We start from the raw sequence: 26,231 nt of genomic DNA on the forward strand, positions 1-26,231 counted from the left end.
TATCTAGGCCTGCTGCCCTTACTTCAAATAGATGTTGTTTAACATCACTTTTGATTATTTATGGACTAGGGAGGACTTTGCTCTCTAATAGGTGTCCCTTGCTCTCTAGTAAATATCCCTTGTTCTGCCTCTTTCCAAATCCAGAGCTGAAATATTCATTCATTACTTCTGGGTTGGGTTTTTTTTTTCATTGCTTCCTTTTTTTGTTCTTGAAGACATACCTTTTTCTTTTCTTTAACTCCCCTTATTCACTTGCCACCATTTTAATCATTTGATTAAAACAACCTCCTGCCACAAGAAATATATAGCTCAAGAACCACCAAGACAGAGGAAAGGAGATGCTGCAGGGAATTTGGGGATACCTCACCACAAGGGAAGGAGAAAATCAGGTAGGATGTTTGTGTTGCAGCTGTTGAGCAAGTGTCTGGGTCTGCGAGCATGGTTCTCACCTGAGTTCATCACTGCTGGAGCGATGCATAGACCAGTGTATTTTGGGCTACAATTATACACAAGACAAATATGTAACAGCAGGAAAACCTACAGCTGCAATGATAGGAAGTATTTATACAGAGCAGTACCATCTGGTGTGCACTCCTAATAGTGACTATACTTAGCTGCTATACTGTGTATCCCAGCTAATCCCACGCTCCAAAGAATGAGGCATTCAGTACCTTGCAGATAACCCCACTTTTAATACTAGCCACTCTCTACACGTTGATGTCTATGCTGCTCCGTGAATAGATACAAAACAGGGTATGTAAAAGGGTTATTATATGAAGGGGCTGCCATCCTGCTTCTGTGGAGATAGGTGGATACAAAAATTTCTCTCTTTAGAGGGAACTCAGTTTCAGTGATGCTCATGTTAAGGCTGCATTTTTGACTTTCTGGCTTTTTGACTCTGCTTGATTAAAAGAAAATAAAAATAAACCTTCTCCTGCTAGCCTAAAACAGAAGAAAAAAAAGATCTACACGCTCTGAAAAATTCATTTATTATACATCCATGGATGATTTTGTAATAAAAATGCTCACAAGGCCTATTGTTAACATTACAAAATGAACAAGAAACTCCAACATCCACCATTCCCAGCAGTGCTAATAAGTTAGTGTGCAATACTACCCTTACTCCCCAGTGTGAACAGCAGCTGCATATCACTATGACCAACATATTTTAACTTGAAAAACTGACATTTTACAGACTCTGTACATCTGGTTTGGACACCGACAGTTTTGTGCCTTAAAAAAGCAGTAAGTTATGTCATTGTTCCATAGTTTTTCCGTTACTTTTCTTAAGGTTATGTGTGTTTTAGGTGGGCTACACAAATTCCTAAGTCTCTACATGGAGCTGTAATCACTGTATGTGCTTTTGATCTGGACCAAAGATGCAGTTACCATTCAGTTCTTCCCTACATGTAACTCTCAGTAATGGTAACAGGAAAAGAGACGTGCGGGTGTGTTACTATTAACTCTAGACCATGCTAAAGGTCTCTTCAGCAAGAATGCAGAATATTTTGTATTAGTCTGCTTAGAACAGAGCAAAAGATTATTAGCACCATTTCCTTTTATAAATGCAAAACATTTATGAGGAAGTGTGCCCCAGTATATTAAGCATACAGTACTCAGGTGAGCATAAAATACTGCTCAGAAAGATGGCAGTTGGCTTGGAATATATGTTTGATATGCTTTTCCAATTCACCTGAACGTATGCGCACAGTTACACACACGTGCGTTCATACACATGCACATGCACACGGGAGTGAGCAGAGACAAATTTTGTGTGCTTTATGGTTTCCCGAGTTCTCGGGGGTGTGCTCCACGGATTTCTAAGTTGGAAAATGCAAGCTCCAATTGCACCAGCCTGGATTTGTGCAAGTGTGTTAAAACCAGCAGTCGCACCTTCCCACACATTCCCTCTGTGATGGAATTGCTGTGACTTCTCTGACTGTTTTTCCTTGGTGTGTACAGAGAGCATATGTAGGTACCCCACAGCAGAGCCAGAATCACAGTCTGGAGGGCACTAAGTGTTAATTAAGCACCCATATAACACAGAATTTCACCTTTTTTTCTCTTTCTTGCACAGCTGCATAGCACGATACATTTGAGATTGTCAGTAATGTATTTTCCTTTGGATACCTTAGTTTTCTGTATGCTGTTGAATGCTAGCATATGCATAGACAAGCTAAGGTACAACAGCCGAGCAAGTTACCCAAATGTATGGTGTACAATGGCAATACAGAACTTTGAGGCCAAGTATTAAAAATTCTCAACAGGAAAACATTTTGCAAATTATTGTAACATAAGTAATAAACATCTGCATCTGTTTTGTGCTGGTAACAGGTCTTGCTACAGGTATATTTCAAACACTGCAGAATAAAAAAGAAGCTTTTACAAACCCACCAAACCAATATGTTTTTTTCAAAACAATATTGTGTGTGGCTATGACAAGAAAGTGACACATAAAAAATTTCCAAAAATCATTTACCACAGGTTAACATTTTTATAACTAGAGGAAAACAAAAAAATATGTACATAAATACATATATTTTTTATAGATAGCAAATTACAGTTTCCTGCACTGAACATTTACCAAATACACAAGTAGTGAACAATACTGGACAGGGTGCTTCGCCACACCTTGTGGTCTCCTTAAATTCCCATGAGAGTGGAAGACAAGTTTCTATGGATACAACTTGTTCAGTGACGCAAGCTCACACAAGAATTAAAAAAGTAAAGGAAACCAAAAACCCCACAGCAGAAATGCCTGATGTTTCCATCACAAGCATCTTTAACAACAAAACATGAATGCTCAGGGGTACTTCAAGCACACATCCCAGCACAGAGTCTGTTCCAGAAAGCTTTATTCTGTACGACAGCCATCACCTGCTAAGGGTGACAAATTTGGGCGACAAATCTGATGCTCAGCTTTGTCTACTGGCTTGTCAAAGCCATCACCATTCTGATACATAGGTTGGTATGGAGCAGTTACCTTTCAGATCCCCTACAGAAACCATACTCTTTCTCTTGGACCTGGGCAGCCACTCCTGAGCTTCAGATAGAGCACTAGGCTCTAGCTGGTTTTCTGGCCATTGCCTTTCCAGGGCTAAAGGAACTGTGGCTTTTAGCATGATGGGGGAGTTTGGAAAGAGTGACACCAAGCTATTTTTGAGGACTATGTACACAGTTATTTTGGTTTTGAAAACAGAAAGCATCCACACCACACATTTCATTTCACTTGGCCAGAAATGTTAAGTTCAGGTTCCTAATGCATAAATAATATCGTTAGTGAAAAGGAGGACATGGACTCCATTGGGTTCTAGTGACCTTACCAGAATCTGTCTTCAAAATACTGCAGTTACTAGCTAGGAATAACAGTTCCATTTAAGTGTCCTTTGGAGCACACAATGCAAATATTTATTGTATAAAAAGCACTCAGTTGTCTCCACAGGTTAGTGATGTCTGGAACTTGGGGGATTGTAAATCCAGTCCATTACAATAAGAGTCATACTCACAATCATGAAGATTACGCCAACTATGAGAAAAATTAGAGCCTGCAATTAGAAAATAACATTTTATTAATAAAGCAAGTGACTGAGCAGACTGTAGTTCACAGACTGTACCACTGGAACTGCGTTTTGTAACACCCGGGGCCTGAGTTTAGGTCATTCTCTGTGACTGAAGCCCAAATAGTGTCATACAGGGCTATGTGAATCAAAGTTACTCTTGTGCAAATTTCATTCCAAGAGAGCCAGGCTTTACAAGACCAGATCTGAAAAAGCCCCACTTTGTTACTATTAACAATAATACAAAATATAACACAGGAACAGGGTTTTTTTTTCTTTAAAAGCTGACCAATTTCCAATGAATGATCATTGTCTCTGATATCAAGAACAGCTTCAGAGTTAATCCTTTTCATCAGCTTCAGAGGTAATCCTTTTCACCCCTATATGACAAACTGGTAAGCCTAACTCTCCTCTCTGAAGGCATTTCTGTATATATGCAAGTGATTCAGATGTTTATAGTCACCCTTTGCTATAGCAGGGCTTTATTTCACCATAATCTGTTCACACTCAACAATATTCTGCCTCACAACACAAAGATGAATATTTTATGTGATCTCAACGCACGGTGTGAAATTATAGATGTGCCTAGCACAGAGCAACATGAAAAATGAAGAGAGACGGGAGCAGATATCCAGTCTGCCTCTGATGACAGCTCCAAAAGTAATCATCAGGAATAATTTCATGATGACAACCATTTTTTTTATACTTGCAGTGTGTATCGGTTGAACCTCCATGCTTTTGCATGGAGCATGTAGATAGATAGATGCATATATGTAAGTTTGTTTACATTATGTACCTGCATATATATTTCATCAATTTTCTGATTAAGTTTTCAAAGGACATCTCCTTGGTGATATTGTTAAATGTGCAGATACCTATTGATGTTCAGGATGAAAGGTACTGCTGCGGCAGACCAGCATGATGTATAAACACACACTGTGTGTAAATGATAAATCTTCATGTATGTCTCCTGTAGGTATATGGATCTGTCTCAGTGGAGCACTCAGTATCGCTTAATTATCTCTGCAGTAAAACTTCCTTCTTAACCTTGACCTCAAATCTTCCTGTTAATCTACAGCTGGCCTTACAGCATGAACCAGCAGCTCCTTATACAGTGTCTTGATGTTGTTTAAGCAAAGGAGGTGTTGGCTAGACCTTAGACTGGATTAAAAAAATGCCTTTTACTAGCGATTTAAGGAACACTTTAACATAGACACTTACTGTTGTGTGTCAGTAGCAGTAGGGCACCAGAGGCTTTGGCTTGTAAAGCCTGGCTCTCCGCGCCAAGGTGGATCACACTGCCTGACCTATATCTTGAGCAAGGTACTACCATTTACGAGCAACTGCCAGATATTGCAGTCTGAGTATGTGACCTGTGGAAAGCACACACCCTCCCATCCTTCCTTTTGCAGTTGCTGCCAGCTCCCTTACCCCGATTTTCTGGGGAGACCTCAGGGGCTCTTTCTCAACAAGCCGCAAATAGAAGGCAGCAGGGAGGATGAAAATCAGCAACGTAGCAGAAGAGGCACCTGTAAGAGAAAGCAGAGCTGAGTATTGTGTCATCTAACACGTAACCAACATAGTACACCTGCAAAAGAGAGTGTGTGGGGAGGCAGCTGCTCTTCCAAGACCAGCTGCACACAAAGGGCTCTCTCTATAGACAGCATTCATGGAGAGCTGTAGGTCTCCATATACTTATTTGAGTGGTTGGTGCCCAAAGAGGCACTTATTACTGAGAGGATTTGTTGAAACCAGTGTGGCTGCCTGTATTATGGATGTCTGCATGTGAGCTGGTGAAGTGAGGACAAACAGACAATCCAAGGGCACGATGGAACTGGAAAGCAAGTGTCAAAAAGAAGGTGGATGACCTGTGCCCTGTAAGTGGCTGCTGCTCTCCTCGCAGCAGAGCCCAGCACTGTGGCCCTGGTGTAAACATCAGCGAGGAGCAAAGTGGTTGCCTGAGTGGAGTATAAAATATGCAGAAACCCCATGGAGGTGCCTTTCTCAAGGGCATCGGCATCCCCAAGTCCTCAGGCAGCTCAGAGCATGGAGACTCTTCATGGACCTCTTTGGTCAGAGGCCAAAACTGTCCAAAAAGAAGAAGTAGGGAGAAAACTGTGGATGTTAAAATAAATGTGTTACAGTTCTCCTTTTTCTAACAGCACAGTTTGGCAGTCAATGCATTTTGTCCAGGCTATAGATGCTCGAAAACCAGAGCAGATTTCCCACTCCTCCATATGCCCCCATGTTTTTTTTTTTTGTTAAAATGAGAACTGAGATTATTGGATTCCTTATTCCTATTGCCTTATGCAAGGTTGCAACAATATTGGGTAGTGTTTAGCTTTGTCTCAGCTATTTAGGATTTTTTGTCTTGTTTTTCCTTACTTTAATCTGTCTTTATATTATTCTACTGTAAGACCCAAACTGAGACTGTCATTCAGCCCATGAATGTAAATATGTTGTTGTCCTGGGTTCAGCATGACTGCTACTGCTGAACCCAGGACAGTTGTGGACAGGATTAGCAGAGTGAACAAAAAGTATTTATGAAACCTACCAATAAATCCAAAGATGTCTTTAATCGTTGGGACAAAAATTACAAGCAGGTTATTAAAAGCAAGAATTACTGCTGCAGTCAGGAAATGTCTTATCCAGCTGAACGGCCTCTTAGGAAACAGCAGTTCACTGAGAGATGAACGGATCTGTAAAGGAAAAACAGTGGGGGAAGTTAATCAGCAATTATTTTATCATTGTTTTTCAATTGTTTAAGTGATCTGTCGATAGATACTTTTCCTGTGAGAAATTCTGACTGAAGAAATGTGTTTTCAGTCTTTGATTCCCTTAATGTAACCTCACTCTGATGTAGGTTTTTGAGAACTGGATTCACAGTTTAATGCAGAAACTCAAATATTTACAGTGTAGGAGAAAGTCAAGTAAATAGGGTGTAAAATCAGGGACATGAAATCTGTTCAACTGAAAGATGCTAATATCAGCGAAAAAAAAACCCAAGAAACCCCTTACTGTGAATACAAATCAGTAGGGAAAAAGTGCATGGGTGAAATATGAGTTGCTGTATTCTTAAACCTGATCCCTCTGAAAATCCCATAGGAGTGCTGTCATTTATTTTTGTGAGGAAAGAACAAGCTGCTGTTTTACTTTTGTTAAATATATGCAAATATATCTCATCTCTCAAAATAAAAACATATTTTTCAATGCTGCTTGGAAATTGTAATCCTAAAAGCTATTGAAGAGGATCCTTTTTGCTCTGTTGACTTTCTCACACAGAAAGTTTTTATGCTCTCTCATCAGCGAAGATGGTAAGTAGGAAAAAGGTCATAAGCAAATCCCTTTGGTGGCTGGAGATAGTGTTACTCTGAAGTACCGTGATTAACTTAAAAGATCTGAAATGTAGAAGTTGAACAAAAATGATTTTACACTGAAAAAAGCTGAAACCTCTCTTCTGTTTGGTTCTTTCAAAACAACAGACAACTGTTTCTGGCTGAGCTTGGTGAGTCAATTGTGGTTCTGTCAAATGGAGCCATTGTTTGAAAACACAACATGAATTTTGCAGTTTATATTTTTGCAGCTTGATGTGAGCCAATATTAGGAAGAGGGAGGCAGGCTGCAAAAATTTTGTCCAGCCTCTGAGTTGGTGTAAAATAGCTTTGTTCTACCAAAGAACTGCTGCTTGCATTCCTGTTCACTTATTCTCACTGTCTTGTGCATTATTCCTGCTGTGATATAGTCCTTAAAATGAAGTTATCAAACTGAAGTTTACTGCGACTAATGGTACATAGATTTATATTGAATATTTTTTTTTAATGGTGCAATGGTTTTTTTTTTTAAATAATAAACTGTGACTACTTTAGGAAAATACAAGTGTGGTAGTTATAGGGTTCATAGGTAGTAGATACAACTATACTGCTTATTTGGAGTAATGAAATAATTAGATCTATTAAGCTGGCTGTCCCAATAGGCCGTATAAAATTGTATGCTGGTTTACAAGTAAATGATATTTTCCTGGGGAGTTCTTTTAACAGAGTGATTAGTATTGTGGTATGAAACTGCAAAGCCTTTGCACACTTGGTTGATTCAGACATAAATATGATTATACAGAAAGCAAAAAATGCAAAATGCTACATCTGACAGAGGCTTTTGCAATGCCCTTAGATTGTTTTCCCATGAAGAGTGGTCAGTTAGTTAGGACTAAGAATCTACGCACTGGTTTAAACACACATTTAAAGCAGAACACCACAGCACTCTAAACTAGATGGACTGATCACAATGGGTGTTATATACCTGAACTTCTGGCTTTTGTTTTGTAGACAACCTTGAATGGTGATCACTGCTCTTAGGTATTTGTCAGTAAGCCTGGAAACAGTACCTACGCAGAGCTCATGTTTGCATCCAGGACAACGTAGCAACAGGACCCAGGGTTACTGCTCTCATCAGATAGCAATGCTACAGTGTGACGCAGATTGCTGGGAGTCCACCGGCAGCATGATGCTGGGCTTGTGCGTGCCATACAAATGGCACACCAGCCTCCCAAAACTTAATGACCTGGACCAACTATTTTTTTCCCTTGCTGCTTAGCTGCTTAGCAGCTTAGGGAAGGCATGAGAGACAGTCCTGTACATTCAGGAGCCTGGAGGGCTGCTCTTCAGGTGAGGATTGATCCTTGAGCACTGTCAGTCCTCTGCAGAGCACTTTGTGCAGCTGTGTCTTTCTCTCTCTGCTGCTGTTGATATTGTGTTTTTCTCCATGAACAGAACCTAGAAGCTCCAAACATTGCACAGGCACTTGATTATGTGGCTGAGTCTCTACTGCCTGTGTTTCCAGTACTTAGTTTCCTCCCCTTTCCATAGACTCAAGTATGCAAGATGCCCACATGGCCTCTGCCTCTCTGCCTTGGCAGCCAGGTCTGGCAGTGCAGCATAGCACATGGACTGAGCTGCGTGTGGCTGTCTTGAGTTTGAATGCTATAGTAGGTGCCTATGTCTGTATTAGGAAATCTTGTAAGTATACCCCCAAGTCTCCACTACTTACCCTACTGCTTTAATAAGTATAGTACAGAGAGAGCGAGCCAGGGCAGTTGTTTCTGATTTATTGCTGATTTATTTATAAAGACTGATTTATTTCAGTCTTTCAAAGTCTGGAACCCTAAGTACTTAAGGTCCTTGCCCTTGTCAAACTACATAAGAGAAAACGCCCTTCAAAATATAAATTCAGGTATAGTTTTCTTCAATGTTAAAGTCTGACCATGCTGAGTACATACAGTCAGTGTACACAGATTAGCCCTGATTTCAGCTTCAGCAGCTCTGTTACTTACAGGGAAAAGGACAAGGGGCACTGTCAGGGTTACAGCCACCAGCACTGCCAAGCGAACTGACAGCAAGAGCGCATCAAAGGTGTACACTTTGGTGTATGTATGAAGCAGTTCATCTTCAACTTCTCCTACAAAAAGGAAACAGAAAGAAGTCAAATCACTTGAGCAATATTGCACATACAAAGGGATTCTTATACTGCAGCCAGATGATAAGGTTAGCTTTGGCCAAGCTGCTCTCATAAGACGCCTTATGAGCTAGACATGAAAGAGGAATTTTCCCAGCACAAGATACAAGTCCATCATTCAGAGATGGTGAGAGTGATGCTCTGAGGTGATGCTTTGTACTCCAGTATCTCGAATAACTTTCTCAAAGTCATAAAGTGGGTGTGGAACCTGAGGTAGAAATAATTGCTCTGATATGAAATAGGAAACAACCCAGTGAACTGGGAACACCTCCCTTCAAACTCCACTGCTGTGTCCCAGCTCTCAGACAGGGCCCTCTTGCCCCAGTGATAGAGAGCAGTTTGTGCAGTGTCATTCACTTCTTTGCTGCAACAGAGGAGCTAAAGAGGTAAAAAGAAGTTGTGAGTGAATAAAACAGTGGGATAATACAGCCCACTCTGTTTACCTACCGGTTAATCTAGCTTATCCATATTTTTTTTACACTAGAATGATTTGCACCTGTTTGTCGGCATAGGTGAAGCTGAATTAGTGGCGTCAAAGCCAGGGTGGGCAGCCCTTAATAGTGTTATGTAAAACTGTTGAGCAATAGAGTATTTTTAGTATGGTCACTCTTGGCCTTTACCAGAAGCCAAGTTTACAGCAGCTTGCTGCCTGAGTTCACAAAACCAAGAGATACAAAACTGATGCCCCTAGTAAGTGCCTCTGAGTTTCTCATGGATGAGAAGCTTGCGGTCTGATAGGTGGGTAAGTCCCACCGCTTATTCATTAGGATACACAGTGTATTATATTTGAATAATGCTTACACCTGGATTCCAGCCCAGGTGTAATACATGAAAAATTGAGCCTCAGTGTGGTAGAACCATCTCGCCTGCTTTAAAATGAGAGTGAAAATTCTGCAAAGAAGGCTTTGACCTACCATAGAAGGTAAGGTATCCAAAGAGCGCAGCCAGAAGGTACATGATAAGCATGCCAGTGATGGAGATATTTGAGACATTCTGCATCCGTCTTCGGGAGCGACTGAAGTAGGAGAGAAAGAGGGTAACAGTGCTAGTCTTAGAAAGCCTCTATTTGTACAAAAAGTACTCAGAAGAGTCATAGCTTTAGAGACATCCTTTCATTGGCTAGTAAGTTCATAGCAACTACATTGGTTATACAGAGCTCTTGAAGCTTTGCAGCTCTGCAGAACTGCGCAGACTTATGAAAGCGTGTTGAACTCCATTTGTACTGCTTACTTAGTGACAACATATAAATATGCCACATTATTTTGTATATCATTATCTATATACAATCAATCTCAAATGGTGTATCTTAAATAAAAACCAGAGTGGCTAAAATTACAGGGCTGGGGATAATAATAGACAAGAGTTTTCAGTCAGCTCTATATGAGCATACCCTTATATCTACATAGGGCTGTTCTGCAGGTTCAGGAAACTCTTGCGGGGCAAATCCTTTGTTTAGAAATCCTTTGGTTAAAGAATTGGTATAAGAAAATCTTCAGCTTATAGGACCTGGAAGCATGTTCCCAAGTAATCAGAGAATTTTTATTTCTTCTGAGGTTAAACCTGCTGAAATAGGAGGTAATTGAGTTTTGCAGCACAACCTCCTATAATGTCATTTTTTGCTGTTGAACAAATGCATTTTTTAGCCCTTCCCAGCTGTCAACTGTGTGCTGATTTAAGCGAGTGTATTTGATAAGGAAAATAGGCTGGGTGAAGAGACTGAGACACCCAAAACTTTGGCATCCCAAGAAACCTCAAGGGTAAGCAGCAGCTGACCCAGACACAGAGTTTATTAAGATATTATTAGAAAACAGAATTATCAGTTTCAGTGCAACCAAGTTCCCCAGTATATTTCACATCATTCGAAGGTCTGTCCACATTCCCCCTTTCCTAAGTAAATATTGATTAATGCAGCTATCTGAACAGTGCTCCTTTGTCACCAATATCTATTAAGTCAAAGCAAAGCCAGTATCTGCTCACTATGGAAAGCAATAAATCATTAACGGATGGGTGTCTACACACCAGCAATCAAGGCAGAACATGTAGTGATCTCTGGCTAACTGGTTAACTGGTTAACTGGAAGTACGGGACAAAATTTAAGAACCTTACTCTTTCAGTTCACTGTATATTGGTAGCACCTCAGGGTGGCATACGAATGCAAATGCCAGGATGGGTATTGCATAGGCAGTCTGTAAAATAAAGCTTCCATTAGTAAGAATGGTCACTGCTGTACCTCTGACTTTTGGCTTGCAACAGTTTAGCTGTGGCACGAATGGGTAGAAACAAATTCTACAGAATGTCCCTTACCCGTGAGTTGAACACAAAGTATTTTGGCTGGCACATATCACTACTGTCGCCGTGTGCTTCATATTCCACACCACTTCTGGGAGAGGTATCTTTTGGCTCCTCAAGGCCCGGCAAGTGCCCAGCAGTGTTGTCCATCATGAAATTCACACCAGAACTGAAAGACTCATTTGGTAACATGATCAGGTGTGCTGGCACTGTGTTGTTGTTGGCAGTCCAGTTTCCAAGCCCATGGTCCATGATGGGGAGAGGACAAGGTATTTGGGATTTCTTGAAGATTACCTACGAAACAGTAGACAATATCAGAAGGGTGGTACCATGAAATATTACACTTAGATCCAGGGTATGCCAAGAGAAATATAAAGAGGCACACAGAAGAGATAGTTGAAAGGGAGGGAGCAAGAAACCAAGTGCTACTACTTCTGCTTTGCCTACAAGTATTTGTTGTTACTCTGCCTCTGCTGTTGGCCTGCTTTATTTTTTATTTTCAAGTGTTGTTTTTTTAGCCTGAACTTTTTTATTCTGGCCTTTTTTCAGCAAAAGGCTGGTTGATTTCATTCACTTGCAGGTGCTATTCTAACACTCGCATTAAATTGTCGTGGTAAGAAATAGAACAGCGTTGCAGTTTACAGGCTCTGTATTTGCTTAGAGACAATACCCAAACAGCTACCTACCACACTGACAAAGAAAACCATACAGGTCAGCGAAAACCCACTCGTATAACCAAGATAACCTGTGCAGCAAGAAAAACAAAAACCAGTTCAGCTACATATAAACTCACAATTCTAACAGAAACAACAAATGAGGTTAAGTGGGGCATTAAGCTTACCTAAACTCTTTAGAAGGGAGAGAGGAAGAATAACTGCAACTGTTACTAGTATGACGAGGTAGTTCCCGTTTAAGTACCATTCTCTAAAGAGGAGGAATAAAAAATAGCAATCATTCCCACCGACAGCAAAGTGAAAAATTTTCATCTGAGGCTCAGGTTGGGCAAAGGTACCTACCCAGAACTCTCCTCGAGTTTCATAAATGCTCTGATCACTTCAGGAAGTTCATATTTAATAATAAAGAGGTAACTTGACATTGCTGAAAAAAACCCAAACAAAAACCTTCAGAGAAAACAGTGTAGTTCCAACAAAAATAATTTGTTTCAAGAAAATATTAATGCTGCACAAAAAATATATTATTTTGGGAAATCAGGATTTATTAAAATAGAGAAATGAGTTTTGTTCGAATAACAGTGAGATTAAATAGATGGTATATTCCCTTGATATTGTTATCACAGAATCTTTAGGGTTGAAAGGGACTTCTGGGGTTCATCTATTCCAACCCCCCTGGCAGGGTCACCTACAGAACATTACACAGATGAGTTTTGAATGCCTTCAGAGAATGCCTCCAGAGAGGGAGACTCCATGACCTCCCTGGGCAACCTGTTCCAGTGCTCTGCCACCCTCAATGTAAAGAAGTTCTTCTTTATGTTGAAGTGAAACTTCTTGTGTTTCAGTTTATGGCCACTGTTCCTCATCCTGTTGCTGGGCACCACTGAAAAAAGCCTGGCACCATCCTCTCTGGCACCCACCTTTGAGATATTGAAATGCATTAATGAGATCCCCTCTCAGTCTTCTCTAGTCTAAATAGGCTCAGCTCCTGCAATCTGTCCTCATAACAGAGATGCTCCAGACCCCTGATCATCCCTGTGGCCCTCTGCTGGACCTTTTCCAGTGGCTCCTTGTCTTTCTTGTACTGAGGAGCTCAGAACTGGGCACAGTACTCCAGACATGGCCTCACAGGGTTGACTACAGGGGGAGGATCACCTACGTCGACCTGCTGGCTGCATTCCTTCCGATGCACCCCAGGATGCTGTTGGCCCTCTTGCCTGCAAAGGCACACTGCATAGTCAACTTGTCATCTACCAATACTCCCAGGTCCTTCTCAGCTGAACTGCTCTCTATTAGGTCAGCTTCCAACAAGGTCATGAGAATGTCCTGAAGGACATCTAACATTCATTATTACAATATAATACAGTTATTACTGAATTAACAACGTGCTCAAATCACTGTTCTTACGAAATTTACGCTCAACTTTTCTTTTTCCTTTTCTGTTGCAATGTTTTTCCAATGGACACTGTTCATCCACGTTCTGTAGTAGCTTCAGTTGTTACTGCCTCTAGTTTTCTTCATCTACCTTATTCTTTATCCTTTGTATTTTCAGCTTCTCCCTTCCAATACTGTATATATTCAAAAACTCAACTAGTTGTTGAGAGTCCTAATGGAAAGGTGGACTTTTATACAACTCATGTAAATATAAAGCATGCTTTCTTCAGTTACTTTATGTTCACCACGGAGAAGTCTTTGATGAACATTCTCTCTATGAATCAGTCTAGACAAGAGAACTAGAGGAGCAGCTATTCCTCTCTAACAACGAAGCATATTTCCTTCTTTCCTGAACCACATTAGATATTAGAAAGATCATAGAACAGGATGGACAAAATTAAAAAGTCTCTTGCAATAGAGACATGTGAACCACTTCTGTCTGGGTAGCAAAGTTGCTCTAAAAGAGCAGTAATGTTCTGGTGATGGATATTGGAACATACTAATTCCAAGAGAAAGATCACAAGAAAATCTACATACATTTAATTGACCAATGATGCATTTAATTTATATTTCAACTACTTCTCCTTAAGAAATCTAGAAAAAAAATTACAGACTTCACCGAGCTTTCAGATACGTGTTAATATCTGAAAATATTAATATTTCAGATGTGGTGTTCCACAGCCTCCTAAAAGGCTTCTTAAAAGAAAAGGAAATATTAAAAGGAAATAGGTCTTGTTGCATGAATGCACAGTCCTACCCCTACTGCTTACATTGGTAAATAAACAGCCTCTGGTTCTGAGAGGGTGGAGGTTTTTTGATAGATATTTCACAGGGAGCATCTTTTTCGATGAATACTTTCAACAGTCACTCTTAAACACTCAACATCTTAGATCACATCCCAACTATCATTTCAGAGACAAAATTTAGCTGGAAAATAAACTACTCAAGAAGCTTTCTTGTATGGAGGAGACAGAACCATGTGCTGTTTCTTTTAGGTAGGTTTAATCTTTTCTAAGTTGAAGCAGATGATGGCTAGTCTGAACTGTAATCAATAAAGAGAAATGGCCAGCTCCTTGAAGACAGTCAGCCAAGCCATTTAACTCTTCACTGGTCATGGAGAGATTGTAGGCAGCTAGCCTTCACCAGACACTGAAGCATCAGGTAGCTGAAACAATGAAGATGAATTCTTTTTGTCCTTACTTATTACAAAATAGTATGTACTGTACCTGACTCATCTCTGATGCCATTTAGCTAAACAGAGGAGAGGAAGAACTTGTGTTAAAAGTTAGAAGACTTTTGCCCCTTACCTCCGATGTTCTGCATTGTAACTGAAATGAAAACACCACACTTCCCAGGCCAGCCAAACGCCTTTTCTCCCAGTTTTTCATATATTAGTGATTCTGAAAAAAAACCCCAAAACAAAACAAAAAAGAAACATGGACCACTGAATAGGATGCACTTGACAAATTGCATTCCAGAGTAAAATGCATGCATGCATCAGGGACTGTTAGTCCCAGTCTGATCCTCATACCTCCTTCTTTCGATATCTTCAGCAAGAGGTGGACCGAGTAGAGCGACAGTACGGCTACGCTGAGCAGCAAAACTCTGCAAGACAAAGCAGCAATCAGAATCCCAAGCAGGACATCAGAGACACTCAGTTCATTTGAATATACACTTGCTCATTCTTATGAAGTTCAATGTGTAAATAGTTTTCAGCAAGTTTATGCTTTGAACTGGCAGTGCAATGCAGAGATAAGTGGTAACTAGCTTGTGACTGCAGTTGCACCTTATACATGCCAAAAGTCCCTCAAGGCTTGTTTAAATCCAGGTAAGTGCCAATTCTGTGATACGAGAGAATCTTAGCAGAACCCTACTAAAGTAAACAGATTTCTATGCAAGAGTCAGGTCTGGTCTTTTACCTGCTCACTGATTTTAATCTCTATCCTTACTCAGAGCTATCAAAAAAGCCCAGCCCAAACTATGACTGTGACAACTTCATTGCCACTTCCTGGCTAGTCACTGCTTTAGACTTTTGCCCTGTCATTGTGAAGTTGTGGAGTTTAGCTTGAGATGCTTGCTATGTGAAGTGCATTAGAAATCTTGCATAACACTAAAGCATGGCATGACCCTGGGAAACCTGCTTTTGGAGCACTTGCAGCATACTCTTCTGGACTACTCTGCTTGAAGGTACTTGTGCCTGAATTTGTTAAATCTGCTTACTGCCATGTTCCTTCCACACACCACTTGCGTCCTCTGTGATTTCAGCTCTCTGTCTCTAGTGCCTCTGGTAAAAAATGTAGCTTTTGTATGACGTTTTCATTGCACACCGCCATGGGCAGCATATCCTATTACCATAACCATCCCGTCATCAGCCTATACAAGTGCTGGTGTAGAAGGGGATGTGATGATAACATGACAGAGCTAGGAAATACAGATGTGCCTTACTGTGTGGCCCAGCAAGAGGCTGTGCCCAGACTTTCCACTCCACTGAACGTGTGGTTTGGTATAGATGTGGAAGATACCGACAGCCAAGACTGTAAATAAATTTCAGTCTAAGAAGAGACGTAGGCTCTTGGGCCAGGTAATGGCCACCAGATCATCACAATTTTCTCAGAAGTTTCTTTCTCCAGGTGAGACAGAGAGCACTATGGACTTCATGTGAGCAGGATCATCTCTCATGCCCTGGCCTCATGCAATAAGGGGGGATCATATCTGAGGTCACACTGCATCCTGCCAAGACAGTATCTGTTTTGATTATGGGCATCCACGTAGCTGCTATTCAGAGACATGGTCTCTGTATCCTGGCACATGAGATATGGTAAACCAAAGCCATCCTGGTTGCTAAATCATGCCAGCCAGTAGAAGTGGTGCTCTGGTGTGTGCTCCATGCTATTGCAAGCCTCCCCTGCTGGAGAGGAGGATGTAATGGGAACTTCTGCAGAGCTTCTGAGTTTTAGAAGCCCTCCTTTTGCCTTCACCCTATAGAACATCTTCCAACATGAGAGCACTTGGGCAACATGAGAACAGCAAATTACAAAAATTTAGACAATGCAGCCAGCATCACCTAAATTAGAATTAACATCCAGCAGTTTCCATTTAGTAGGTGGGATTTTTCTGTCCCACTAACACTAACGTCATGCCCAGTGAAAACAGAGGAACCTCCAGCCAGTGGATGCATGCCGTGGGGGTAACAATATCCCCACACAGTTTTATACTTTTAAATAAAACTCCTTCCTCTAATGAAAGGGAGAATGTTCTCATGCAGAAAGTATGGAAGTAGGACAGAAAAGAAAATGAGCTGTGGGTGGAAACATCCTTTGCTTTTGCTGTTTAATACTCTATAGGGTTCCTTTAGCATTACTGCCTGCTTTAGCACTGCCAACAGAGCTAATGTCATTAGGCTCATAACAAATCTTTTCAGCCACCTGTGTGAATGAAGAGAGCCTTAAAAATAAAGATATTACAAAGGTAAATTTTACTTTAATTTTTTTCTAGTGAGGATTGATGTATCACAGTTTTCTTTGCAGTGATAATTTGTGGCCATACTTGTTAGTATAAGTGCTCAAAGCCTACATTTTTTTCAACTGTAATGCAGTCAATGTTAAAACCAGTTTCCATTTTTATATCTGCAAATAGTGTATCTAAACCGTTTGAGTGCAGGTGCTGGGAAGTACTTATCCAGGACAGCATTTGCATCTACAATTAATTTTCAGTTAAAAATTCTGCTGGCAAAACAGGAGGTGTTTCTTAGCAACTGGAAGCTACATGTAGCATTTCAAATGCTCTTGCTGTCGTACTTACACAATTTCCAGAAGAAAGAAGCCATATAAAGATAGCAATGCGACCTGTTTTAAAGGCTTGTTTGATTTCAGTAATGTAAACAATGGCCTATTGTCATACAGTACTGTCGTGTTTCATTCCAGACTCGCAGGGGATTAAAATTAAGGCTTCATTTAAAAATAAAACCAGTTATTAGAAAGATCTTTTTTATTATTATTTTTGTTGTGTACAATCTGTCTCATTTTACAAGGTTAGCCATAGATTAAAAAACTTCACATGGCTATCTGTTACTGTCCATCAAAGCCCATCTTGTATAGATACTGTATGTCAGCCACATACCATTGCTGTCATCTGTGCACACTGAGTACAAATAGACTTGAGGGAGTAGCATTAAATCTGGATAAATCTGTGAATGTCTTTGCATTCAAAGCATGCTGCTATTTCAGACTTACAGCAAATATTCTTCTTCCATTTCTACATAGTGATTAGATAGTTGAGATGATGTAAATATATACTTTATGGATGACTTATTTCCCTTGTTGAATTCCCGTACTGAACCAGCAAGATTGCTGCTGTTATTTTAGGACCAGTATACTGTTCTTCCCCTCTGGTTTTTGACTGCACAGTATTAATTCACAGTTGTGTTCCTGAGACAAAACAGGGCTAAAATAAATTAAAGGTCTGTCAGCAGTGGACGGTTCCTTGTGGTGCAACTAAAATGTTTTCATTACAGATGATCTTACAATAGTTTTCAGCTAACAAAACAAGCTTAACGTACCTCCCTAACCACAAAATATTTCGCTCTATCTCACTGCTTATATTCTATTTGCTTTTCTTTCTGTGCACTTACATGAAAAGGATAATTCCCGTGTTGGCCATGGCATAGGAGAGCCCTAAGATACCGCTGCCCATAATGGCATTGCTGAGGTTGAAAGTGGACATTCCAAAAGAAGTTCTTCCCTGGTGCTGTTGGGAGCAAGAACAGAAAATAGCAATTAATTTACATTTTACTGAGCACAGCAGACTAATTATCCTCTTTGCTGGTTTTCCCTGTATTGCTCCCTTGATCCTTAGAGGTGGAGCTTTGTCAAGGTTCCCGGGTCCGCAGGTGCTTGCCACCATAAGGAGAGTCTTTTACCCCCAAAGCCAGCTGTGCTGGTATGTGTTTGGCTCTTCCCACTCTCTTTGTCTTGGTGGGGAGGGGAGCTGCTTCCTGGATAAGTAACTGAGGTGACATAGCCACAACTGGCAGTGCTGGCCAGTCTCTACAATAATACGTACTGCTACCTAACAGATTTACCGATTATTACAAAATTATATTTATTGATTTTATTTATTCTTTCAAAAATTCAGATTACTTTTAAAAATTAATCAGATTATCGACTTTTTCTCTAAGTAGTATGTGCTTCTTTCTTTGGCGAAATAAAAGTGTGTCTGGGGGAGAAAAGAAGGAAGCACTGTGTGTCTCAGGCTGGAGGCAGAAGAGTGGAAGAGGACAAAAAACTAGGAGAGGGTGGGTGGTGTGTAAGGGAGTCATATCTGCCACCAAGTGGAAAAGAAAAAAGGGGAATATGGCTCTTAATTTTAGCTTGCAATCAGAAGTAATATTATTTGCTTTTATTTAATCAATCTGAATGAAACCTGTAACATGATCAATAAAATGCTTTTCTTTGCAGCAAGTGCATGAAAACTTTGAATAAAGTTAAATCCTGAGCAGAAAGGCACCCACATGCACACCCCAGGAATAGTGCTATGCTTCCAATTGCATATGAAGTTATCTAAAAAGATGCAGGTGTGCTGAGTGTAATGTTCAGCATTTCAAAGCCAAACACGAATGCCCTTTCTTTAAAATGATGCAGCTGGATGTGGATTCATTTACGTGGATGCTAGAAATAAACAATACAAGCACACATGCACTAAGTCCCAGCTCTTACACTGATATACAAGCAACAAAGTTCTCCTGAGCCAAATCTTCTGTCAGAAAAAGGGGTGCTGACCAAGCCTGGCTGAACATCTTGGGTAAGATGACATGGGCATGTGTGCTACTGAAGTCCAAGCATGATACGAGGAATTTTTCTGATTACTTGAGAAGGAAAGATCCAGTCTTGCAAGACTATGGAAAGGGCTTGCTGCACTACAACAAAATGTGTTTATTCTTCCAAAGCCAAGATAATGCTGATCAAGCTCCAGAGTAATTTTGTTTACTGAAACACTAGGAAAAAGATTCGGGTTTACTTCACAGTTGTAACTCTTTGTAACCCTTAATTTTAATAATTAATAAATTGTAACCCTTTGTAACCCTTAAAAATGAATAAAACTTACATATTCTTCATTGTATTCTTCCAATTTCTTTTTACCCATATATCCATTTGTAAGGAACTTCTGACTTTCTGCATCATCACTAGCAAATGGACTGAACACAAAGGAAAATAAGAAAATATTAGATGAGGCTTATGACACACATTCTGGTCAAGTAGAGCCTTTTATCATTAGTGAAAACTTCCCTTTGACCATTGCAATGAATATTTAAAAATCCTTCAGGAAAAAAAAAACCTCTTTTCTCCTGTAAGGTTCTCATGTCCAATCACATGTTTAGAAGATCTTTGCCTTGCCTTGGCATTTAGTTTTAAACCCAGTAATCTTCAAATTATACATCATTGCAGATGTTGGAAAATAACAGTTCCTTATAGCCAGCAATGGGCTAAAGCTGAGCATGAACTTCACATCTGAGGAGCAGAGTGCCTTGCAACTGCCCTGTTGGAGATAAGGGCGGGGGGGGATGAGGGAGGTGTCAGCAAACTGAGATCTGGAGGCTGGTGGATGGTTTTGCGATGTCTTCCTCAGGCCACCCAGGTGCTGGTGCTATGATGGGTTGTGCTGGAGATGCCTGAGGATGGGCTGTCCCATTGGGAGCACTTAACTGCTGCCCTCCCTACCTTGCTCTGGAAAGCAATCTCCCCTCTCGGGGTGCTCATGTTGCACTGCCCTGAGAGCATATTAATTTACACGTGTATTATTTGGCTGGAGTAGTTGGAAACTGACGGGCAGGTTCTTGGAGCTGGGAGCCTGCAGAGGTCATTCCAGGTGGTGGCCAGCAAGGGGGGGACCCATGGTGGCTCTGCTGTGCTGGCATAACATCCTCCAGGGCACAGGGCAGGGACAATTGATCTTGAAGGGGAAATACTAGCGAAGCAATCACACCAATTTCAATGCATTACCTAGGAGATGTTTTGAGTCCCAGATGACATCAGTGAAGCTTGTGTTTCGATTATTGCTTTCTAGCCCTAACGGAAGAGCCTTCCCATTTAAAGGCTTACCTTGTAATTGCAGACTTTTCTGAACCCGCCACCTCTGTGTAGTTGTCTTCAAGGCTTTCCCCACTGTTGCTCTGATTATCCAGTTCGATGTTGACTTTCTGCAGCTCCATGCGATCCATTAGAGTGGTCAGTGCTTTCCAGCACACGCACTTGGCTCTTCAGTGTAAACAGCACCGCGCTGTCTGCTTGTGGGTCCTCTCTACCATGCGGGGACTGCCGGAACACTCTGTTCTGCAAACAAAACACAACAGAATCATTAGAGTTTTCCTCAAATTAGATAAAACAGTGTGAATCCTTGGGTCTGAGTTTGATCTTTGTAATAGCATTAGAGGGGAAGCATTGCAGACTGGGAAAATTCCGGGCAAGCATAATATCCCTTTATATGCCAGTGTTTGGACCTTCTGTCTCCCTTCAAATAGTAAAGAGAGCAAGGGCCAAAGGATGCACAGTGGATGTCCAGCATCCATCAAAATGACAAAGCCAGCAGAAAATAATTTCTTGAATTTCTAAGGAAAGGTGTTACAGAATTTCTTGCTATTAGAAATGAAGGGGGTCTGTGAGGGTTTCCCTACCACTGATTCAAAACTTACATGCTCTTAAAGGAAATGCTCAGTGCTTTGAATTATTTGTTGTAAGATCCCTTTCAGTGGGATCTGACAGAGATGAACATCTCTGCATGATCACTTCTATGATAATTAGGAGGTGCAACTCTGATACAGTGGTTTCTGGTTGGCAGTGTATCTGTTTAACTCTTGTCCCACCACTAGAAGATCTGTCTCACTAAAGACTACCAGATGAACATAAGACCGACTATCTCTAACCTTGTTAAAAGAATTCCTGCCTCTTAAAAATCATATGAATAAATGCTCAACTAACTCTGTATTTCCATATGGACCAAAGGAAACTGTACAAAACAAAGTTACAAAGAGGACTTCACCTCTGGGATTTCAGCAGCTTTATGTTACAGTCTTATCTGCAGACACACATTTACATTCGCTTGCTCATTCCCAGACTCGAGGAAAGCACTGAGCAAGAAACAGTGTAGTCTTAAAATACTTTTCCCTTCCCAAAGATATTCCTTAATGCATTTTGTATTTCCATGTCACAGCTGAGGAGAAAAAGGGGCGCGCTGGTGAAGGGAGTGAACATAGCACATTGCTGGCACACGTGGGACCAGAACTGCAGACTCTACCTGCTCCCTTGCAATCAGGCACACTGGCTGGGTCTGTTGCATTTTTCGTAAGTATCACATGCTAAACGCACCCCAGCACTGCGTAGTAACAGTACGAGAACACACAGCAATGAGTAATTTCTACGTCTGTCTCTTTGTAACACCAAACTTGCAGTTATTTAGCAGCCGTTTTTCTGGTTTTATGCTTATGGATGTGTAAGTCCTTCCTCGATGACCAGACCTTCCCTGTCCTCTGCTACAGACCACATGCTGTTCTTAAGAACATAGTGGCAAACTGTTAGAGTGCATGTGCTTAACATGCAAATGCAAACTTTAAATACCAATCCTGGAGGATAAAGCTGACCCTGGGCCAGAAATTAACGGCAGCTTCCTTGCTTCTCGCTAAAACATTCACCCAGACCAGACAACCGAAAAGGCAAAGCAATATCACAGTGCATTAGAAGGTTTCCTACCAGAGCGAGCGGCTGTGTTTACTCCTTTCTGCTGCCATGCGGGGAGTGTGTGTGTGGGGATGAGTGACTCGGGCATCAGGGCAGAGCTGCCAGCACTCGCATTCCAGTGGCTGAGGGGGGGGGCGGTTCTGCCCTCCTGGGATATGAATAACTCCGTGACATGAAAAAATAATAAACCCCCCTAAGAGAGCCCTCCCAACTGTGGTTTCATTCACAGAACCGTGTTCAAGCGCAGTGCTGCCCTGTCTGAGAAAGAAAGTCCTTCCAGTTCCTGGTGTTCACTTCTGATCTATGGTATAAAAATCAGGCGGACAAATCTGACCGTGCTTAGCCCTGCTCTGGTAAAGGGTAAAATCTCCTCTGTGCACGCTGCCTAAAGCTTGTCAGAGAAATGTCTTTTCCAGAAGTGGCAGTCCAAAAAATACAGATCTTCAAAGAGTTGGGAAAGAGAGGAAAAGTAAGCAAAAAAGTTGCCAGGAATTGAGTTACACAAAGATTAGGCTGAGAAGGAAAGTGTGTGCAGCACAGCAAACACAGTTTAGAAAGGGGAGCAAAAATTGACTGGAAACACATGTTGCAGCATAAGAATCATCTGGACATTGTCCTGTCAAACATTTACACAAGTAATCTGATTCATGGGCGTCACCTCAAGAGACCAGAATTAGTGCAAAAAGCACTGATTTTTAATTATTATTTTTTTTAAAACCTATGAATTCCTGAATGTTGTCTGGTGAAGGTGCAAAGCCTAAGGTGGCAAAATTAAATCTGCTGACAACCTGGTTTGTTGCAGTTGTCACCTTTAAAGGAGTGGTTGGTAGATCTCAAGGGGGCTGCAAACCATGAGCTGAAAGCCGTTAGTGTGAATGTGAGCAAGATGATACTCATCAAACAGACTTGGTATTAGATTCGAATCCTGCAAACACTAACAAGTGTAATTACAACTGATGGAACTGGTCCTTAGCTGTTGGAAACCCCTATCTCCAGGTTCCTAACGCTGCAAGTCCTGAAGGGTTCAGGGGGATGCTGATGTACAGGTAGCATGTGCTCCCCACAAGTAATGTAGAAGGGGCAGAGCTGGCACCCCTTCACCTGATGAGGAAATGGGGTAGCTCTGCACCTCTTGGTTTGCTGTTCTGCTTGCAAGATATTATTTAGAAGAAGGGGATGCACTAGCTGACTCTGCTTAAAATAAAATGCTGGCTACAGCTGCATGCTGTACCATGCCCAAGCCCACTGCCAGGACTGGTGGCATGAACCCTGCAGGGGTTCACGCTGGCTGAACCACCGCTCCTGGCTGATGGCCAAGCACCAAGGCAATGATGGTGTGATCGAACACGGCCACCAAGGTCAGGCACATCTGGGCCCTGCCAGAAGCTGAGGACATGGCATCAGAGGAGAAACACCAAAGTTTATCTGCTTTATCTTCCATGGGACTTAGCGCTTTCTGCCTCAGAATTCTGAATTTGGTGCCTAAACACACAAGAAAAATCTCTTCGCTCAACAGCATTCCTTAAACTTGGCTTCGGTATGGTGATGGTTTTGTCTCCTCATGTAGCATTTGGCTGAACAGAAAAGATTTTTCTTGAAGTGTGGCATTAAAATGGAAATAATGGTTGGAAAAGAGATTCACCTGTTATTAGAGGGAAGTTATTTTCCCTATCAAACTATTTTTCTTTTCAAGTATAAGGTACTGTTCTGCAACATTTACAATTTTCAGCAACGATTCAGAAAATGATGGCATTTTTTGGCATCTGATTTTACAAAGTTATTGATTTCTGTCCAGTCTGCAGTTAGGGCTTTAAGAGAATGGTCAACCATTGGGCAAATAATGGCAGGCCACAGATATGACAAACATTTTCATGGCTTTTGCAGTATCAAGGTTTGTAAGCTCTGCCATGGTATCAGGTTTAGCAGATTTTTCCAGACTCTTCATCTTCATGATAGTGACTTTATAATAAAATTGTCTATGCAGCTATTTCAAAATGAAGCAAGTATTGTCACTGGGCAATAAACAATCAAAAGACAAAGCCTACTCTCACAAATTATTATTCTTACAGAAATGTTAAACCAGGAAATTAAACCAGTCTTGAAAAGCAAATCTCAGAAGTTAGCCAAGGGCTGCAAAGGGAAACAAGTATCCATTCCTTAATTGCCTGGTCAATTTTAAACACCTCTCTCTGCTTATCTGATGGCTTTAGTTTGATTTGCCATGCAAACCACAATGAAACAAGACTAAATTCCCTTCCTGGAGAGGTGTCAAAGATATTTGCCAACATAAATTGCCATCTCAGTAAATCTTAAGGAGCCCATCCTTTGCATTGCACTTTTATTTACAAATTATTTACATTTCTAATGCTCCATTGGCCGGTGTCTAGAATAAATTGATGAAACATTGTAAAGAAAATCTGTAGGTTTACCTGTGAGTCAGGCAGGTTCTCCCGCTTGCTTGCTAAGCAGTTTTGTATCTTTTAGGAATTGCACCTGTAATGAAAAATTTGCTCATGTGCAACCTAGAGCAGTTGGACAGTGATTTAAAGACAAATGGGAGTGTATGAGAAGAACCAATCACCAGCTGCTACACCCCAACAACTCCCTTTGACAAACTTGCGTCAGCTCTTTTTGAAAAAAAAAAAAAGGAGAAAAAAAAAAGGAGAAAGGTAAATCAGTTTATTGGAGCACACTGAGGGCAAACATCTCCGTTACCAGAGCTCTTTGCTCTCTGAGCTTAGCACGATTACAAAATGCATAGCAGAATGCTTCACCCAGGCTTTCATTTGGTAGTCATCATTTTTGAATGATGCGTGTGCGTTATACTTACAGTAGCACAATAGTAATAAGGCTGGAAAACAGAATCTGGGAGAAATGACTAAGGGTTCCGGCGCTGCTCTTATCTCTGTGACTGCAGAGCCACAGCTTGTGCTTGCAGTGAGATGTGCGCGAGAGGACTCGATCGGAAGTGTGTGTTTTCAAATAGGCTGGTTGACCTGTGCCTTAGTTTTCCAGCTGATATAGTTACTGTCTTTGCAATTGTGGAGGTATATGTCAAGTGATGAGTGTTATTCGTTTAACGGCAATATAGACCTGTGGAGAAGTATTTAGTTTCCTGTAATGTGACTGCAATACTGTAGAATTTATAACCTCTTATCCAATTCCATAATGACCATAATTAAAAAAACGAACCCAAACAACTCTCCAGCCCTCCCTCCTGTGTAGGCTTTGTGATTAAAGCCCTCAGACTGGCCTGACTGTGAAAGGAAGGCAAAGGAGGGGATGTAAGTTTTAATTCTCAGAGTTTCCTGTGGAGCACTTCAGCCTGCTTTAGCTCAGGCTGTGTGACAACCTGTGGGAACCCAGCCCCTCTCGGCCGTGAGCAGGGCTTCCTCCTGCTTGCTGCTGGCACTGCCTGTGGTGTGCTGTTTCATGGTTCCCCCCTCCAGAAAAACCCTAGCTCCAGTATAGACTCAGACAAATCGGCCTGTGTTTTCCTCTGCATCAATTGGTCTGATGAGGGAAACAGGCTCTCCTTCTAAACGTAAGACAAAGAATAGGTGTCCTTAATGAATTAAAGCAGCTCTTAGCTGTGATTTGGCACCAAACTGTTCTATGCCATTGCTGGGGGAGAGGAGCAGAGCAGCAGGGAGGGTGAGGGAAGGCAGTCCTGCTCTGTGCCTGTTTGCTTTGAGTACTTGACAGGACCGTGGGTATAGGCAGTTTCCTCGTTGTGCTGTTGTTCATGTGGATGTCTCATGTAATGACAGGGGAGAGGAAAACATTTCTTTAAACAAATGAAAATAAGATTACAAACCATAAAGCAAACAGCAGGGGGATTTGGGGACAGATGTACTAACAAATCAGCAACAGCTGTGAAAATTACTTTTGATACATGTTTTGAACCTGATTACAAAAATAATAATAAAGATTGGAGTTCATTTTCTTTTCAAACAGCACAAACATCCATGTCTGTGTCTGATATCCATCGAGCCTAAGCTGGGTGGCACAATTCTCAGTGTAGCCACATCAGGGTGCTTGGG

The 26,231-nt window shown here is 41.2% G+C and overlaps 1 protein-coding gene across 3 annotated transcripts; it reads right to left on the reverse strand.

Annotated features, from left to right (window-relative positions):
• Positions 1–971: 971 nt before the first annotated feature.
• On the reverse strand, positions 972–24,761 carry SLC38A4 (solute carrier family 38 member 4). 3 transcript variants are annotated; one of them, XM_061467802.1, is made up of 16 exons: positions 24,618–24,761; positions 20,557–20,787; positions 19,562–19,652; positions 18,090–18,205; positions 14,991–15,064; positions 14,767–14,859; positions 12,371–12,452; positions 12,196–12,278; positions 12,041–12,099; positions 11,370–11,648; positions 11,172–11,251; positions 9,980–10,080; positions 8,884–9,008; positions 6,112–6,256; positions 4,989–5,086; positions 972–3,545 (listed from the first exon to the last, which is right to left on the reverse strand). In XM_061467802.1, the coding sequence occupies exons 2-16, from the start codon at positions 20,673–20,675 to the stop codon at positions 3,444–3,446; spliced, it is 1,647 nt and encodes a 548-aa protein (XP_061323786.1). In that variant the 5' UTR covers positions 20,676–20,787; positions 24,618–24,761; the 3' UTR covers positions 972–3,443. The 3 variants fall into 3 exon arrangements, with proteins under 3 accessions (XP_061323786.1, XP_061323787.1, XP_061323789.1); XM_061467803.1 differs by lacking the exon at positions 24,618–24,761 and adding an exon at positions 22,201–22,318; XM_061467805.1 differs by lacking the exons at positions 972–3,545; positions 4,989–5,086 and adding an exon at positions 5,889–6,024 and having other exon boundaries at positions 6,072–6,256.
• Between the last annotated feature and the right edge of the window lie 1,470 nt (positions 24,762–26,231).

Source organism: Pezoporus flaviventris, unplaced genomic scaffold, assembly GCF_033815535.1.
Source record: "Pezoporus flaviventris isolate CSIRO_AGI_PZ_B2104156 unplaced genomic scaffold, CSIRO_AGI_Pfla_v1 ptg000045l, whole genome shotgun sequence".
Lineage (NCBI taxonomy): Eukaryota > Metazoa > Chordata > Aves > Psittaciformes > Psittacidae > Pezoporus > Pezoporus flaviventris.